This window comes from Manacus candei, unplaced genomic scaffold, assembly GCF_025592945.1.
Source record: "Manacus candei isolate 608988 ecotype Guabito, Panama unplaced genomic scaffold, ASM2559294v1 h1tg000013l, whole genome shotgun sequence".
Lineage (NCBI taxonomy): Eukaryota > Metazoa > Chordata > Aves > Passeriformes > Pipridae > Manacus > Manacus candei.
Window position 1 is genome coordinate 7,335,073 of NW_026138061.1, and position 17,424 is coordinate 7,352,496.

The 17,424-nt window shown below is 43.5% G+C and overlaps 1 protein-coding gene across 7 annotated transcripts in view; it reads left to right on the forward strand.

Annotated features, from left to right (window-relative positions):
* The first annotated feature begins 8,620 nt into the window (after positions 1 to 8,620).
* Positions 8,621 to 17,424, forward strand: part of PHF20L1 (PHD finger protein 20 like 1) — a 55,895-nt gene continuing 47,091 nt past the window's right edge. For 5 of the 7 annotated variants that reach the window (XM_051778432.1, XM_051778434.1, XM_051778437.1 and 2 more), the window contains exons 1-4: positions 8,621 to 8,725; positions 9,690 to 9,795; positions 16,827 to 16,998; positions 17,153 to 17,237. In XM_051778432.1, coding sequence (XP_051634392.1) covers positions 9,713 to 9,795; positions 16,827 to 16,998; positions 17,153 to 17,237 — 340 coding nt within the window. In that variant the 5' untranslated portion in view covers positions 8,621 to 8,725; positions 9,690 to 9,712. Of the gene's footprint in view, positions 8,726 to 8,902; positions 9,293 to 9,689; positions 9,796 to 16,826; positions 16,999 to 17,152; positions 17,238 to 17,424 lie in introns of those variants that run through there. The other 2 variants (XM_051778436.1, XM_051778433.1) reach the window with 2 other exon arrangements.

A 17,424-nucleotide genomic window follows, 5' to 3' on the forward strand; every position in this document is an offset into this window, starting at 1 on the left:
TCCACCAGTCTGGACATGTGAGTTTGGGAGTTCTGTTTTCCTTCAGTCCAAGTTGCAAAGTCTCTCTACGCATTAACACTGTCTATCTGACTACAAGCCCATCCTTGCCAGACTACAGGGTTTGCAGTGCTTTCCCCGTACAGGACTCCCCAATATCATTATGATGCTGATAAACATCCCATTGCTGAGTGCTCAGACAGTGCCTCCAACTCAGCTGTCGTCTTGGCAGGACAGTCCTTACCCACCCTGAGGTCTGCTCTCAGAAATGGTAAACCATGAAAAACACACCACTGAGATATGTTTGTGAGCCAAGGGCACTGTTGATCCACCATAAAGTATATGCTGAATTTCAATCTCACAGGGAAATAATCTAGGAAATCAGTGCATAGAGCAGGTATGATTAGTATAGCTTTTGTTCAGCACTGCTGTCATCAAGGCTTTGAAAGAAAAGTCAGTAAAATATTTACTGATGTGTTCCAATCTACAGAATCTACCCTAAAAACAAAACACAATCCAAGACAGATGGCTGCAATATGTAAGGCAGAAGTAAGTGATGCATTGCACAGCAATGTTTGTAAGGCAAAAGCACAATTACATCTCAAGAGGTCTAACATTCATTGCAAAACAGTATTCATAGCACAGCAAATGTTGAGTGTGCCCCCAAGAAATATCAAGTGATACACAGAAAGTGGTTTAACGAGGCTTCAACGTGACACAGCAAAGCTGCCTGCATCCAAAACAGGTATCTGCTCCCTTCCAACCATGCAGAGCATCAGGGTGAGCAGCTCACTCTGGTGAGCAGCAACCTCTGCCTCAAGGATTCCCTTTAACCCCATCAAATGTAAATGTTTGCTCTTTCTTCTCTTTCTTTGCATGGATTTGGGACTCTTTCACTAATGTTGGAACTCTGATAAATGCAATTTCATTACCAACCCGGCTTTAGCAGGTTTCATTCCTTAGCATCCTCACCTTACTGTACTTCACCCTTAAAATACTGCCAGTAGGAAACCTTTCTTCTAGTTCACAGGTTCATGTCACCTCTCCAGCATGCAGTGAAATGCAGCCAACAGCCAGTTCTCTGAGAGAAATCATTTATTGAGTTAAAGGCACTCTGCAAAGAACCAGTGAGCAACTGAGTAAAAAATGTTCAGTTTCGGTATCTTTCAAAACTGGAAAAAAATGGGGTTTGTATCCCAAACCGGTGTGTTTACTATTTTGTTTGGTGTCCATAGCAATGGGTGGAAACTACTTTCTTTTCCCATACAAGGCCAGATGCTACAAAACTCATCCACTTTAGGGTATTTCCCAGCTTCTGGAAAATTTAGGGCTTTAAGAGGGAAAGATAAGTGTTTGGTGAGATAGTGGAAACCTTCACAAAGGAGGGAGGAATTTCTGGAGGGGAAGGAGTTTCTTGGATGAAAGAAGAAGGGCAGAGAAACTGAAGAGGAGGACACAACAACTTGTTGTCAGACATGGTGTTGAAGTAGACCAAGGAAGTGGCAGGAAAAGGAGAGATGATGATGGAGCAGAGCCAGGTCATGACCAAGCTGCTTCCAGAGATGGATAGAGCAGGGCAGAGGTGCTGCTGTACGTTTGCTAAACTGAGACTGTGCAGACATCATTTGAATACAAGCACCAGCAGTCATCTTAAATATGTCTTTCTACTATAATAAAGGTAAAAACAACAACTTAGCTTTATTCTGCTGTCACCTCATGATTGCAATATTTGACATTTAAATTGGCTCCTTTAAGGACTAACACAATCGCCCACGAGAAAAAATAAATGGCAAAATAAATAAACTGATGTCTGGGTTTCTCACCAGGTGTTTAATTGTGCTCCCAGACCTTTCCTGAACCCTTCCAGTTTTCGGATGGCTTTTCTGAACAGTAAGTTATTTTAATAACAACATACTAGTGCCAAGCGCAGCGATAATGTCACCTCTCTACTCCTACTCTGTGCTTCCGTGTGCATGTGCTTTGCAAAGACTGCATTAGTCTTTTCAGCATCAACAGCATATCATGAGCTCATGCTCAGCTGATTATGAAATCCTCTCTTCCCCCTCCAAGTCTCAGTGAGTCACTGACTGGCAAGATAAAATCTCCTATCCAGTTTGGTTTCCAATTTATGGTCTGTATAATATTCATGATGCTAAAGACCTACTTCGTGACAAGATTAAACACTATAGAAGCAGTGAAATCTCTTTTCCTGCACCTCTCCCTTGTCATGTTTTGGTGTCTGAAGGAAAAGAAGGACCAAGTCTTTCCATCATGGTGAGGTCGACACCATTGCTCTCCCCTGTCCAGTTGAGTATTTTAACAGGAAAGGTTGGGATAATGTGATGAGATATTTCTCTCTCTCTGTCAAGCTTGAAGTATGGTGGAAGTTTCAGGAAAAAGTGAGGAAGGATAAAATGGAAGGCAGACAGGCAATTCAACCCTGTTTTCCTACGAGACAAACTAAATGTCAGATATGTTTTTGTGCTACAAGAATAAAAAAAGGTCTTGGCCAAAGTTGCTGCTTTACGGTGGAACAGTGTAGCTGAAATTGGGTCCTGGACCATGGACAGTGGTGGGGAGGCACTGGGATGGGCAAGTCAGGGCCACCAGAGGCTGTGGGTGCCTGCAGGGGGCCACCAGAGCAGGGGTGCCATATATGAAATGGTAGCAAGGAAACGGGTACACTGGCTGGGGCTCCTTGTTTTCCTAAATGTTCTGATAATAGTGCAATGAAATGCTACCCTGTACTGCTGGACCACAAGTGGACTTCTGTTGTTCTGAAGACAGCGTGGTAGAAGTCACACATAGCACCCTACATTGGGTGTCCCTTCCTCTGAGTCCTTAATTTGGTTCCCACCTGCCATTTTGCCCCTGTGCTCCTCAGAGATCAAGGAAATGGGATTTTGATGTCCTGATTGCCCCCGGGAGTTGCCAGGGCAGGAGATTATATGGGCTCACCCTCCTGTGCCCTTCTGTGAGTGTGCAGATGTCCATATTACCAAATACCTGGGGCTTGCTGTGCCTTTGTAATCTTCTGGCAGCTCTGCCTCCCTTTCCCAACTCCCTCAGCAGTGAGACGTCACACACTGCTCTGAGCCCTTCTCATGCCACAGGATAACCCAGACAGCTGCTGGCAGTCAAGAGCATGACTCAATCACCCCACATACCCAGCCCCATCCTCACTGCCTCTGCCACCTCTCTCTCTCTTTGGACAGAAGCACCGTCACTTTTCTAAAGGTATCCTGATACTGCACATTCCTTGCCACTCAGAGAGATCTCATTCCCTGCACAACAGCCTTCACCATCCTGTAACAATCCCCTCTAAACAAAAGCCTGCATCAAAACTACACTCAGGGCAGCAAGAACTGAAGAATTCAAATGAATGCAATGGCAACTTCTTTACTGAAAAAAAGGAAAACAACTTCTCACTTCCTCTCCTTTTTTTGTTTTCTTATTTTGTTTGCTGTGTTTTTCTTCAAGCCGCTTTCTTCCTTCAGTCTCTCCTGTTTGCCACCACCTTCCAGAAAATTATAACAGGAGAAAATCAAAGGAAGAAAAAGAAATACCATAGCAAATACTTTAAAATATCCTACTGAACAGTCTGCTTATAAAGATTCTTCAAGTGGGAGGCAGCCTTATAGGGATTAAATGAAGCAGATGGGTTGACCTCGAACAGCAGCCAAACACCCACACAGCCACTTGCTCACTCCCCCAGCAGTGGCATAGGGGAGAAAATAGAAGGAACACAAGTGGGAATCATAGAGTCCTTAAGGTTGGAAAAGACCTCTAAGATAATCAAGTCCAACCATCATCTGAGTGCTGCTGTGTTCACCACTAAACCATGTCCCCAGCTGCCACATCCACATGTTTTTCTGAACACTTTCAGGGATGGGGATTCCACCACTTCCCTGAGCAGCCTGTTCCAATGCCTGACCACCCTTCCTATGAAAAAATTTTCCCTGATATCCAATCTAAATGTCCCCTGGTGGAACTTGAGGAAATTTCCTCTTGTCCTGCCATTTTGTACCTGGGAGAAGAGATCTAACCCCCCCTTGCTACAAACTCCTTTCAGAGAGTTGTAGAGAGTGAGAAGGTCCCCCCTGAGCCTTCTTTTCTCCAGGGTAAACACCTCCAGCTCCCTCAGCTGCTTCTCATCAGACTTGTGCTCCAGACCCTCCCCCAGCTCTGTTGCGCTTCTCTGGACATGCTCCAGCAACTCAATGTCCTTTTTGTAGTGAGGGACCCAGAACTGAACACAGAATTCAAGGTGTGGCTTCTCCAGTGCCAAGTACAGGGTGACGATCACTGCCCTGGTCCTGCTGGCTAAACTATTGCTGATCCAGGCCAGGATGCCATTGGCCTTCTTAGCCACCTGGGCACACACTGGCTCATGTTCAGCTGCTGTCAACCAGCACCCCCAGGAATGTTTGTAGTTCCAGATAAGGACAGCAATGAATAAAGGAAAGCAAAAAAATAAAAAATCTAAGCAAAACAACCCAACCCAAAAAACCCCTAAGCAATGCATAGGCAATCACTCACCACTTCCCACCAGCAGACCTACACCCAGACGGCCTCCCAGCAACAGTCACCTTGGAAGACTAAAGCCCCACCATACTTCTTCCTCTGCCACAGCTTTTCTCGCTGAGGTCAATGGAATGGCATGGAATATGCCTTTGGCCAATTTGGGTCAACTGTCCTGGTTCTGCCCCCTCCCTTTCTCTTGTCCAGCCCCCATCTACTTGCTGGGGAAGACAAGTGAAAAAAAAAAATGCAAGCCTTGATTCTGTGCAAGTATTATTCAGCAATAGTTGATAACACTAGTGTGTTATCAACACTGTTTTAGCTACAAATCCCAAACATGGCAGCACATGGGCAGCAACAAAGAAAGTTAACTCCATCCCAGTCAGACCCAGTACAGTCTCCACCCACTGCTCCACACCATTACCACCATACTCACGTCCTACATTCTCAGTCATCACCAGCAACCACAACTGCCCTTCTGGTCCTTTGACATACGCACAGACGTCATTCCCTTAGTCTGTGGGACATCTCCCAAATGTCCATACAAGTCTAGCAAATCAATTTGGTCCATGACTTGTAGGAAGCTGCTGTGTGGAGCACATCAGATGGTTTCACACAACACAACGGGATCCACTGGCAAATAGAGCATATTGCCTTTCACCTTCTGTTATTTATTATACTTTTGGGCTTGAGCCACCTCTCAGATGATGCTCTGAAATCTCTGCCTCCCGGCCCAACAGTGATCTCTTCCAGCATTCAAGCTGTAGCACACATATAACATAGGAATGCCAAAAATAATGTTTCGCCATTGTTTCTGCCTGTCAAAAAACTTCCTACCAAAAATTCTCTGTCAGCTTTCTACCAGAAGTTCTCACTAGAGCTTCCTGCTGGAGTTTTCCTGCCAAAAGATCCTGCTATTGTTTATGGTTATCATATCTCCTCGAACATCTGAATAGGGCTACGTGCCAAGAAACCACACACAACCTCCTTTGAACACTATAAAAGTTGAGGAAAAATTTGGGAAAAATCAAGGGGACAGCAAAGGGAGAGAGAGAACCAGTTACCCTAGCTGAGAATCTCTCCCAAGCCCCCCTCACCTTTCTTCTGCCACTGTATGCTGCCTAGCTGTCACGGGAGACTGGAATTCTGCCAGCCTGGAGAGGACTGAGAACCACTGTGTGACATACGTGAGTTATATTTTATTTCTCCACCCTGACCATATTTTTGAAGGCTGAAAGGTGCGTCTGAACTGCAACCCCTGCACAGCCTGGGACATGGCTCTTGGCATGAGCAGCAAAACCACTCATCCTAGCTGCATTCCAGAGAACTAAAGCTGTTAAGACACCACCCCCCAGCCCCCCAACACCAGCTCCGTGGAGAGGTAGTTTTTGGTGGTATCTTTTCTCTGCTTCTAGAAGTAATCTTAGCATTTTCCAACCTTTTCTTATTTTTTCATCTTTCTCTTTGCATCTCTTAGCAATTAATAAAATCAGTTTTGGTATCAACAGATAATTTGTGTGAGTTTTAATTTTGCTCCAGGGTATATACGGATCTGAAATTCTTTCTGCAACATTTAAGCAGATTGTAACACAAGGGCACTGGGGTTTCCTCATTTGAGCCAGCTGTGTGATCAATCCTACCCTCTTACTCAATGTAGCTTTCGTTGCATGATGTGTAGAGGCGACCCTTCCTGTGAACATCTAGTGCAGCACAAGCACCTCGAACCCTTGATACCCCCAGCTCCAGAACCTCAGCGGTCAACCTTGGGTCTTTCCAGGTATTTTCTGCCAGAGGCTCGAGGTGAACAGAGCATGTTTCTTACAGCTGATACTTTTTGGACAGGCCCAAGGGCTACCACACAAACCATCCTGCTGCTGTTTAGGAACTGTGGTGGGTTCACCTTGTCCAGACACCAGGTGCCCACCAAAGCTGCTCTGTCACTTCCCTCCTCAGCTGGACAGGGGAGAGAAAATGTAACAAAAGTCTCCTAGGTCAAGATAAGGACAGGGAGAGATCACTCACCAGTTACCCTCAGGGGCAAAACACTATCACTGATGGGCTCTGTTGTTGCTGATGGCAGGTCCAGCTCAGAGCTGGTAGGGATTGGCTCTGTTGGACATGGAGGAAGTTTCTGTCAATCTCCCACAGAAGCCGCCCCCCTGGCCCCCAACTACCAAAATCTTGCCACACAAACAATACATTTGAAACAGTTCTTTAAGGTCACTCAATGGAGAGGACTCACAAAGTGACTGTGACCCAGAATACGCAGTTTCCAGAGATGCACTATGCCTAGGAAAACTTTTTTATTAGCTGGTGGAAACTCGACATTTATCTTACTGATCACATCCATGGGGATATGATAATGCTGATCTTGCTATTACAAGCTTGGAAACATCTGTCCTGGAGAAGAAGAGAATGTCTCCATGAGACGGTTCCCTGAACACTGGGATGGCAGCAATGCAGGGGCCGAACGCCAGACTTGGCTCTCGGTCATTGCCTTTATCACAGGTCTCCCAGGCAGAGCAGAACACAGTGATAAGCAGCACAACAAACAGCAAGAGCTGACAGCAGCCATGCAGAAGCTTTGGAGCTTAATGTGCAGCAAGAGAGGGAACAAATAATTCAGCATTGGGACCAGCAACAGCAAGTAGCAGCTTAACAGCTGTGAAAAACAGACAGACCAGTCACCACAACTCTGGGTGCCACAGGGACGGCAGTGGGGTGGTTCCACCAGCATCCAAGTGCCCACGCAGCTGCTCACTCACCCCTGCTCACAGAGGGATGTGGGGAAACTGAAATGAATAAGTGTCCTTCTCACAGAATCATAGAATGGCTTATGTTGGAAGGGACCACAGTGGGTCATCTTAACCAACCTGCCTGCTTAAGCAGCACCATCCTAGAGCACATGGCACAGGATTGTGTACAGACAGTTCTTGAATATCGCCAATGAGGGAGACTCCACAAACTCTCTAGGCAACCTGTTCCAGTGCTCAGTCACTGCACAGTAAAGTTCTTACTCATATTCAGGTGGAACTTCCTGTGCATGAGTTTCTGCCTGTTGCTTCTTGTCCTATTGCTCAGCACCACCAGGAAGAGCCTGATTCCATCATCTTGCCACCCTCCCTTCAGATAGTCATAGACATTGATGAGGTGCCCTCTCAGTCATCTCTTCTCAAGACTGAACAGCCCCAGCTCCCTCAGCCTTTCCTTGTAGGAGAGATGCTCCAGTCCCTTCACCATTTTTCTTGCCCTCCACTCTCCCCTATTGCTAAGACAGAGGCTGACAGGCGGTGACGGCATTGGGGAAAGCAGCGACACTGATAGTGTCCCCATCGCAGGGTGTCTCCAACCCAGTGTCCCCCGGGTGGTGTTCCCAGCCCAGTGTGCCTACTGCAGTGTCCCCAGCAGTGTGTCCCCATGGCAGCCCTGAGTCCCTGGCCCAGTGTCCCCAAGGCAGTATCCCCAGCCTGGTGTCCCCAGTGCAGGGTATCCCCAGGGCAGCCCAGTGTGTCCCTGTCACAGTGACCCCATCCCCGGCACACATTTCCCAGAGCAGTGTTCCTGCCCCAGTGCCCCCCAAGCAGCCGGTGTTCCTGTCACAGTGTCCTCATCCCCGGCATAGGGTCCCTATCCCAGTGTGTGCCCAGCCCAGTGTGCCCATGGCAGTATCCCCAGTGCAGTGTCCCCAAGTTTGTCTCCACTCCAGTGTGTCCCCAGGGCAGCCCGGTGTCCCTGGCACAGTGTTCCCAGAGCACTGTCCTCAGAGCAGTATTCCCCGTCCCAGTGTCCCCCACAGTGTATCCCCAGGGCAGCCTCATCCTGGCACAGTGTCCCCATCCCAGTGTATCCCCATAGCAGCCCAGTGTCCCTAAGGCAGTATGCCCAGCCCCCGGTGTCCCCAGCCCCCGGTGTCCCCAGCCCCCGGTGTCCCCAGCCCCCGGTGTCCCCAGCCCCCGGTGTCCCCAGCCCCCGGTGTCCCCAGGGCAGCCCGGCGTCCCTATCACGGTATCCCTGCCCACCCCGGGCTCCCTCAGCGCCGCCGCCGCTCTTTGTCTCTGTCTCCGCCCGCCCCCGCGGTGTCACGTGCCGGGGGCGGGGCGCGTCGCGCGGCGGTGACGCGCGCGGGGCGCGGGCAGGATGGGGCGCTGAGGGGCGGCCGGGCCGGGCCGGACACCCCGCGGGAGCCGCCGGGCGAGCGGAGCGGGCGGTAAGGGCGGAGCGCGGGGGGGGGCTCGGGGTAGCGCGGGCCGTGCGGCTCCGGCGTCCCCCGCACCGCGCCCGGGCCTTGGCGGGGCGGCGCCCGCGGCTCTGCCCGCGCCGGGCCCCGCCCGCGGCCGGGGGGTCCGGCAGGGCCTCCCCCGGGAGCGCCGAGCGCGGAGCCCCCGCGGGGCCGGAGCGCGGGGCCGTCGCTGTGTCTGTGCTCCCGGCGCTGGCGGTGCAGCCCCGCCGCAGAACGGGGGTCCTGGTGCCGCTCCCGCCGCGGCTCCGGCCCCGCATCCCCGCGCCCCTGCCCGGCACCGGGCTCGGGGGGGCACAGCGGAAAGTCACCGTAATAGCGGCGGTGCTTGCTCGGAGAAGTGATTTTTATTGTTGTTTTTTTTTAACAGTTACTGGCATCCAAAATGAAATTAAAAGCTAGTTGTGACTGAAACTTGCTCAGTGCTATGAGTGTGACTCCGGAGTGCACAGAAAGGCTGCAGATAGCTTTTTTTTTTTTTTGTGCTAATTTTCATTTTGCTTGTCCTTTAGGCCATGTATATCTATTCTTGGTAAGGTAAGTTTTAATTAGTTTTTATGTTTTCTGCATATGAGGAGAGCATGCGTGTTGATTATAAGTAAATTAAAATTGCTCCAAAAGGATGTCAAGGAATTACAGTGTAGTACAGTTCCAGAGATGGCCATAAGATTTTTTTTCCTATTATTTTTGACTTAAGGTTGATGACAGTTTTTGGGTTTTTTTTGAAGAGAAAGAAATCTGAATAAAAATACATACGAATGTTTCTTCAATGCCTTCTTTGGGCCTTGACTGTATTTCTGTAAGCTGAGCAGTTAAATGAACAGTCAGGATCAAAATTTCACATCTTTTTCCACCCTCTGGTATGTATTTGCTGTCAGTGAAACGTTTTAGGCAGCATTATGTGTTATAATGCAACTTTTTTCTTCCTTCAAAGGTGGTGAAAAAGAAAATACCAAGATGAGTAAAAAGCCTCCAAATCGTCCTGGAATCACATTTGAGATTGGTGCTCGTTTGGAAGCACTGGACTATTTACAAAAATGGTATGGAAGACATTTTGCATTTACTGAGAGCATAATTATTTTGTGTACATTGTGCGTTTTGATATCTGATTATATAATTTAGTGCACCTATTAATTGACTGTTTCACATGTGAACTTTATGAGTTTCCAACAAAGTCCATTAAAACTGTACACTTTTAGGAAAAAGTACTCTCTCTTCAGAAATCAAACTAAACTTTTCTGTCGGTTTTTGTTTGTTTGCTTTTGGTTGCTTGTGTATCTGTAGTAAGCAAAGAGCATTTCTGGAGTAGTGTGGAATGCAGTGTCATGGCTGAGGTGGTTGGTAAGTCAGCGTGGCAAACCCCCGTGACCAAAGGCTTCTTTTGTTTTCATTTGAGGCATGGAAGGGGATTTCTTCTGTATTTAGTTATCACACTTCATAGGTTCACAAAACTAATTTTAAAAAAAAAGAAAACATCCTTAGTTGGAGTGCATGGGATAGGCAGGTGCAGTTGTGTTTGGATCAAACAGCTGGAAGAATGAAGCGCTTAAAACTGACTCTGCAACCACCCAGGCATGTTGTGGGTTCAAAGGCTATAAAATCAAAATTGTGGGCACAAGGACCATGCTGCACAGCATGTGTGTTGTGAAAGGAGCTGTTCTTATGAAATAAATTGTTAGTCAAAATTTTATTAAAGCAAGTGGACTAATTTGATGATGTGTGCTGGCCATGCTAGTTCCGTTTGAAAAATCCCTGGTTTTGTTAAAGCAGATGATGGAAGAAATTGGTGCTACCCAGAATTTTTTTCTCAGCTACTTTCTGATTTATTAGGGCTAGGAAACGTAGAGGTGTGTACCTGCTTTTCTGCTGCATTCCTGGTGAGCTCAGCATGCTCCTGTAAATATCTGGTCCTTTAACTCCAATTGAAGTGAGAGAGAGGTCTGTGTATTATTGACATGTTTGCTCCAGTAGTTACATGCTCTGTATAAAAAGTTGGGTCAAACCTTTTATCTGTAGAACTTTGATTTTAATTATAGCAAAATTGTTTGTTTTAATCAATGGTCTCTAAAAGAATTGATTTACAGAACAGTTCTTTTTCTTACCTGTCGCCGTAGAGTGGGCTTTCAACATACTGATTCTATAACTGAATGCCAGGATAACAAAAACATCCAAATAGCGCTAACAAAATAATTTTAATACAACTTTTTATAACATCTGTGACAAGAGATAATTGGTTAATATAACTAGGTAACAAAAATTAATATGTAAAAATAGCTTCAGCTTAATTGTATCAAAAAATTATCACTGAATATCCAGTGTATAGTTTGTTTGAGATATACCCACTGTTTTCACAGGGGAGGGTTGCATGTGAACTCTGGAGTTCTTGTCTAGGTTTGGGTTGTCAGGGCCATGTCACAAGCTCTGCAGCTGAGTTCCTGGGTGTTTTCAGGAAGAACAGAATTTATCCTGAACTTTCTAGGAATTTATTCATCATCTGTACCACTGGGTAGAACAGGTCAAGTCTTATATGCATGTAAACTTTGGTGGTGCCATATACAGGAGGAGAAATTTAATAATGGAAATTTTGCAGTTGCAGCAAGACTGAAAGCAGAACTCTGTTTCAAATGAACTAATATTCACATACAGAACCAAACAGCTTGTGACAGAAAGTCTCCTGTCGTGTTATTATTAGGGTGACATGGGTTGCAATAATACTCCATGTGATTTTTTTCTTAGCTTTCTGTTGCATAAGGGGGTGGTGGATGTTTTTTAAATTCTTTCTATATATAATCTGAATGCATTCCCTTGATTTGCATGCATAAATACAGACTTCAAAGAAAATAAAGTTGCTGAACTTACATGAAATCTCTTTATATTTTTTAACAAAAGCTAAATTGAAGAGCAGTGATATTGCTTAGCTCAGTTTTTCTGCAAGTGACAAATTGAGAGCACTTGCTGAAAAATAGCCTTTTAAAGGGTTTTATTTTTTTCCCTCCATTTTTCTGAAAACTTGCTGTCATTTAAAGATCCACTGTTCATGACCAGTTAAAATGTTAATCAAGAAAGGCTTCTAGAGGATGTGAGAAAAAAATATAGTAAAGTATGTTTTTACTTTCTGAGGCACTTTTACAGGTCTGAAATTTTCAGCTCTGTAATAGTTGCTGAAATTCATCTCATGGAATCTGGTGTTCTATTTATGATCTGTAAACTTTGGAGAGGCCATTGTGTACTTTGACTATTTATTGCTTAAAAGCTCCGTAGTTTTAAATGAAGTTCTTGTGGAGAGTGTTTGGGTCACTGGTATCATTTGTCATGTACCATGACAGTAAAAGAAAGCCTGGTCAAACTGGTCAGCAAAGACAGGCTGTCAGTGGGTGTGTTTATTTTTGCTTTATTGTGGAGGTAACTGCAATTGCAGCTTTATCAAGTGCAGCAGTTGTGCTGTTGCAGGGCATTGTCTTACATAATGAATTTGGACCACTTGTTACATTTAAATTCACTAAAGCAAACTATGAAATGCAGCTCTAATCAAAATCGATGTGATCATCTGTCAGCATATAGTAAATGGGATGTGATTGAAAATGATGAAATAGAAAATTATTAAGTATACAAGATGATCAGGGGCCTGGATTGTAAGACCTGTGAAGAGAGAGTGAAGAAACTGGACTTGTTTAGTTTGGAGAAGGCTTCAGGAGTCCCATGTCAGCCTTCCAATACCTACAAGGCTGTAATCAAGAAGATTTACTTGGCCAATCTGTACAGGTAGTTAGAGGGTAAGAGACAACAGGCATAAGTTGAAATGAGAGATTTAGGCTGGGTTCAAGGAGAATCTCTTCCCATGGGACAGTCATCAGGTTGCCTGAAGAGTTTCTGGAGTTTCCAGCATTGGAGGTTTTCCAAGACTGGGATGGATAAAGCACAGGAAAACCTGACCTGACCCCATAGCTGACCCTGCTTTGAGAGGGAGGTTGGTCTAGAGGCTTTCTGAGGTCTCTTTCAACTTGAATTATCCTGTGATCTCATACACAAGCTGATAAATGTGCACACCCCCCTGCCTCTCACTGAGGAAACAAATGAAACAGCAGTAAGGCTGCACATACCTGCAAATGCATGTCTGTGTGTAAGACAGTTCTTAACCTGTCAACTCTCACAAATAGGACACTGGCCCTGCAAAGCTGATGTATTTAAAGATGCATCTCGTGTTTTTTTTCTGTCTTTGTGTGTCTTTATGGGACTGGTTGTCCCATAAGCTGCAGATACTGCTTTGAAGAAAACAACCCTGTTGTATTTCTGAGACCATAGTTCTTTATTAATTTGCTTGATCTAAACTCTGAGGTAACGAGAGAAGTACAAGATACATGGCCCTTGTTGTTCTGAAATGGAAGCAGGTCACTAAAATAGGTTAGTTGGTGTATTTGATTATTTGGATGGATTTTTTTTTTTCCCCTGTACGAAAGAAGCCTTCTCCCTGTAAGTCTTTGGGAAATCTTGCTTGGGACAATCCTTGCTTTAGATTTCAGTTCACTGGTTTACGTGACAGGTATTTGAAAGGGTGGTGAAGACTCTGCTTCATATTGGTTGAATAAAATATATATATGTAAAAACTAGAAGACCTAGAAATATGTGTTTGCAGATTTTGCAGATACCAGAACACTATTTGTGAGAAGTCAGGATGGAGGGTATTTGGTTTTATATCCTCTACGAGGTAGAAGGAAACAGTTTTTATATCAGAATTGTGAAGGCAAGAACTGTGTCTGTGGACTTGGTAGGTACAAACTTGGGCAAATTTACTAATGTTCTTGCATCTTTTTTTACAGTTTGAAATGCCTGTTGTCCCATTTCACGGAGCAATTCACCACTTTTTCATCACTTTTGACGGGTTAAAGGGAAGACGATGTAAAAATGAAAAAAGTAGCTGTTACTGTGTGTTGAGTGCATTGGATAAAATAGTTTGGGTTTAGGTTTTTTTTTTTTATACTGTCAAGAAATGAAAATGGGAAGTTTTCAATGAATTTTTCTTGTATGAATGTTAGAACACTATCATTGTCTGACCAGTACTTCATAGTGTAAGTTTTGTAAGCCATATTAAATTCTGAAGCTTTCTAAAGAATTGCATAAGTGTAATGGGTTGGAATCACTGGGATTGGAACCTGCCAATGGAGAGCATGCAGTATGTAAATTGGGTAGATACCATCAACTAACAACAATTCTCCTGTTCTCTCTTTAAAAAACAAGAACAAACACCCCTGAAATTTGGATGAAACTTCATTTGTGATTAGTAGATACTCTTTCTAGCATCCTGTTAAAAAAACACACCCCAAATTTTCAGGTTATTGTTTCTTCCCGCAAAAAGAACACTTTGATTATTGAATTTCAGTGGGCTGGTCTGTTTGGTTTTCTTGGTTTACACTGATTAAGTGTTGGCAAAGCTGTTTGTATATTAGTTTCATTCTGATCACTTAGCGTACAGTACTTGCTGGGGGAATTAACCTGACTGGAAGGTTGTTTTGGCCTTGGACATCTTTATGATTTGGTACTGTTTGTATCCTACTTTGTAGCACTTCTTCAGATGTAACTTCGTAATTTGCAATGTGTACGAGATTTAAGCATCTTCATATTAATCTTTTTAATTTATGAAATTGATTATTTTCAGTAAAAGTACAAAAACACCAGAAAGATGTTTCTGTGTAAAATTTGCAGTAGTAAATTCTGCAATATGTATGTTCTGCTCTTTTCCACTGTCAGATCAGTATTGTGAAATATTACTGTTTGTACATATTTTGGTACATTGTGTGTCTAATTTTAGTAGATACTGAGGGTAATAGCTTGTTGCTAAATCCATACAAAGTTGTGTTTGGGTTGCCTAATAACCAATCACACATGGCTTGGGTGGTTCCATCTCTGGGGACTGAAGTTGAATGCAGGTTTTGTCTATTCATCTTGCAACCACTCTCTTAAGATACATTGGAGAAACATAAATTATAAAAAATTTTGATTGCAGAAATGGTTTTTATCAAAGGGAAACTAACTGATAAGTACCTTGTGCTGCATTTCGTCTCTGGAGTGATCTCTAATGAGGCTTAATATTTTTCACATCTTCTTTCATTAACTCATGCTAGCTTTGCTCTTTTTTGCTCTTTTTATTTTCTGTATATATTAATTTCTTGATTCTTGGCTTGCTGAATTTTTGTTTAACACTACCTTAATTTTAAAATATTTGTCTCTAAACTCTACTCTGTATTTTAGTTCCCCCTCTTACTTGGTTTTCTTTTTCCAGGACTTTGTACTGTAATTTCCTGGTTTGTCCCTTCTGTTGTCTTCTCACGCAGTGCTTGGAATGGTGACTTGGCTGCTGCTGACCAGGGAAAGCTCCCGGCCATAACAAGGAAACTGCTGTAGGGAAGCACCATAACGGGAACAAAGTGTTTGCATTGGAGATGTGTAGGAAAAGCAGAATTTTGTCTTTCAGCTGATTTTTGTGTAATAACCATAGTTTTGCATCACTAGGTGTCTGGCATCTGATAAACCTAATATTTCTAACTGTGCTGAGAAAGTATCATTCCTGGCTTCCATTTCACTGCTGTAACACAAGCTCTCCTTTTTGTTGGCTACAAAGTTGACTTCCCATCCTCTTGCTTTTCTGATGTTTTTCCTTCCCTCTGATAAATGCTTTCTGTATCGTCCTTTTGGTAGCATTGTTACTCACAGGTTTGCTCTAGGAACAGTAACTTTTCTTTTTGCTCTGCTTTATTCCTCTTTCTGCTTATTCTGAGACTTGGTGTCTAGTTGTAAAAAGTCTGAAACTGGAAGACTTGGGAAGATGAGAAAAAATAGTAAGGAATTTTATAATAAAATTCCGAAATGTAGCAGCATATGGTTGTTCAAAGTTAAACCAGAATGCTGCTGCTGGAATTCAGGTTTGACCTATGAGTTTTACTTTCTGCTTTGATGCAGCTGATCATCATCTTCACCATTCTCATTAGAGTGTTGTCAGTCCGCTTGAGAGGGGAAAGGGGGGTTGACCTTGTTGTTTCTCTGAAAGAAGACCCATGAAGTGTCTTGAAAAGGATTTTGTTAGTAGAGTTGCAAATGAGAGTCTACAGTTTTAGACTAAGACTTTGTGGGGTTTTTTTTGAAGTGCAGTGAGGAGAAGTTGGGAACTTAGAAGAACAGCTATGCAAATATTTTGCGTTTCTGAAACGTATGGATGAGAGAAATGCAACAACAACTTGGACTGTCTGTGAATTCTGATGTGAGGGTGATATGTGGCTGAAGGAGTAACTAGAAAATAATTTTTTTGTAATCAACGACTCCTGAAATATTTAACTGTTGGGAAGCTGTGTACATCCCTGCAGTTAAGAAGTAGGACTGGAGAAAGGAAGGAAGAAATTGGGATTGATACCTTTTTGTTTTAATGCTTAGTTCTAGTCACTAGGAAATAAGGAAATCTTGTGCTTCTTGAAAACTTATATTTTAATCAGAACATAGTGTTAGAGACTGCTTTAACAGCACAGTCAGTATTTTGGAGAGAAAGTATTCAAAATTGATGGTGTTGACAGGGTTCCTGTGTAGTTGCTTTTCTAGCTGATGGAATTTGCAGTAGGGCTGGGAATTGGTCCCTCAAGCTCTGCTCTCTTACTATTGCTCCACAGTAGCACTTGGTTAGAAAAACACGTTGCAAAAGTTAAAGGCAGCTGTCCTTGGCTGTGGTCTTTCTTTTCAATACATGCTTTGTTAACTTCAGATCATCCCTAGTATAAACTCTGGTAAAAAAATTAATGATCTAATTAACTTTTTTTTTTTTTTGAGAGATTCTTTGCACTGTTGAATCTGTTTCAGTACTTCTGTGAAGGGCAAGAAGGAACTGAATTCTGCCTCATTCCCATTTTCACTGATGTATATCAGCTCTTGAACTAAATCGTACAAATTTAGTAACTTAATTTTTTTCAGACTTGGAGAGTTCTCAGTACAAGGTGTTTATTACAACTTTCTGAATGGTTGTGTAAGCACTGTTGTATCTAAAACAAGAAACAAACTTTTGAGCTTTACCAGTCTATGTTTATCATTCAAGGTATCCATCTCGTATTGAGAAGATAGATTATGAAGAGGGGAAGATGTTGGTCCATTTTGAACGCTGGAGTCATCGCTACGATGAGTGGATTTACTGGGACAGCAATAGATTGCGACCTTTGGAGCGACCAGCATTAAGGAAAGAGGGCCTAAAAGATGATGAAGAATTTGTTGTAAGTGGCACATTTATTTTGTCTTAGACTTTTGCTAACTGTCCTGCTTGTTTTCCTACATTAAATCTCTCTAGCACATAATGTTTAATTCATTTTAGGGGGAAAAAAAAATCTAAATTATTTAAATATTAATGAATAAATTTGTATAAAATAGGATTTTAAACCTGGAGAGGAAGTCCTAGCTCGTTGGACAGACTGTCGATATTACCCTGCAAAGATCGAAGCCATTAATAAAGAAGGTATGTATGCATGTAAGGTCCATAGGTGAGGTCTGTTTGCATATGTTATGCTGTAGATTTAGTCTACTTAAAAAAGAGATATGCCTATAAAGTTTTCCTCACTGCCTCAATATTAAGTGAATTTGTTTCTGTTTATCAAATTTAGTATTAGGTTTGTATTTTATCTGTACGAAATCAGAAAACTGGA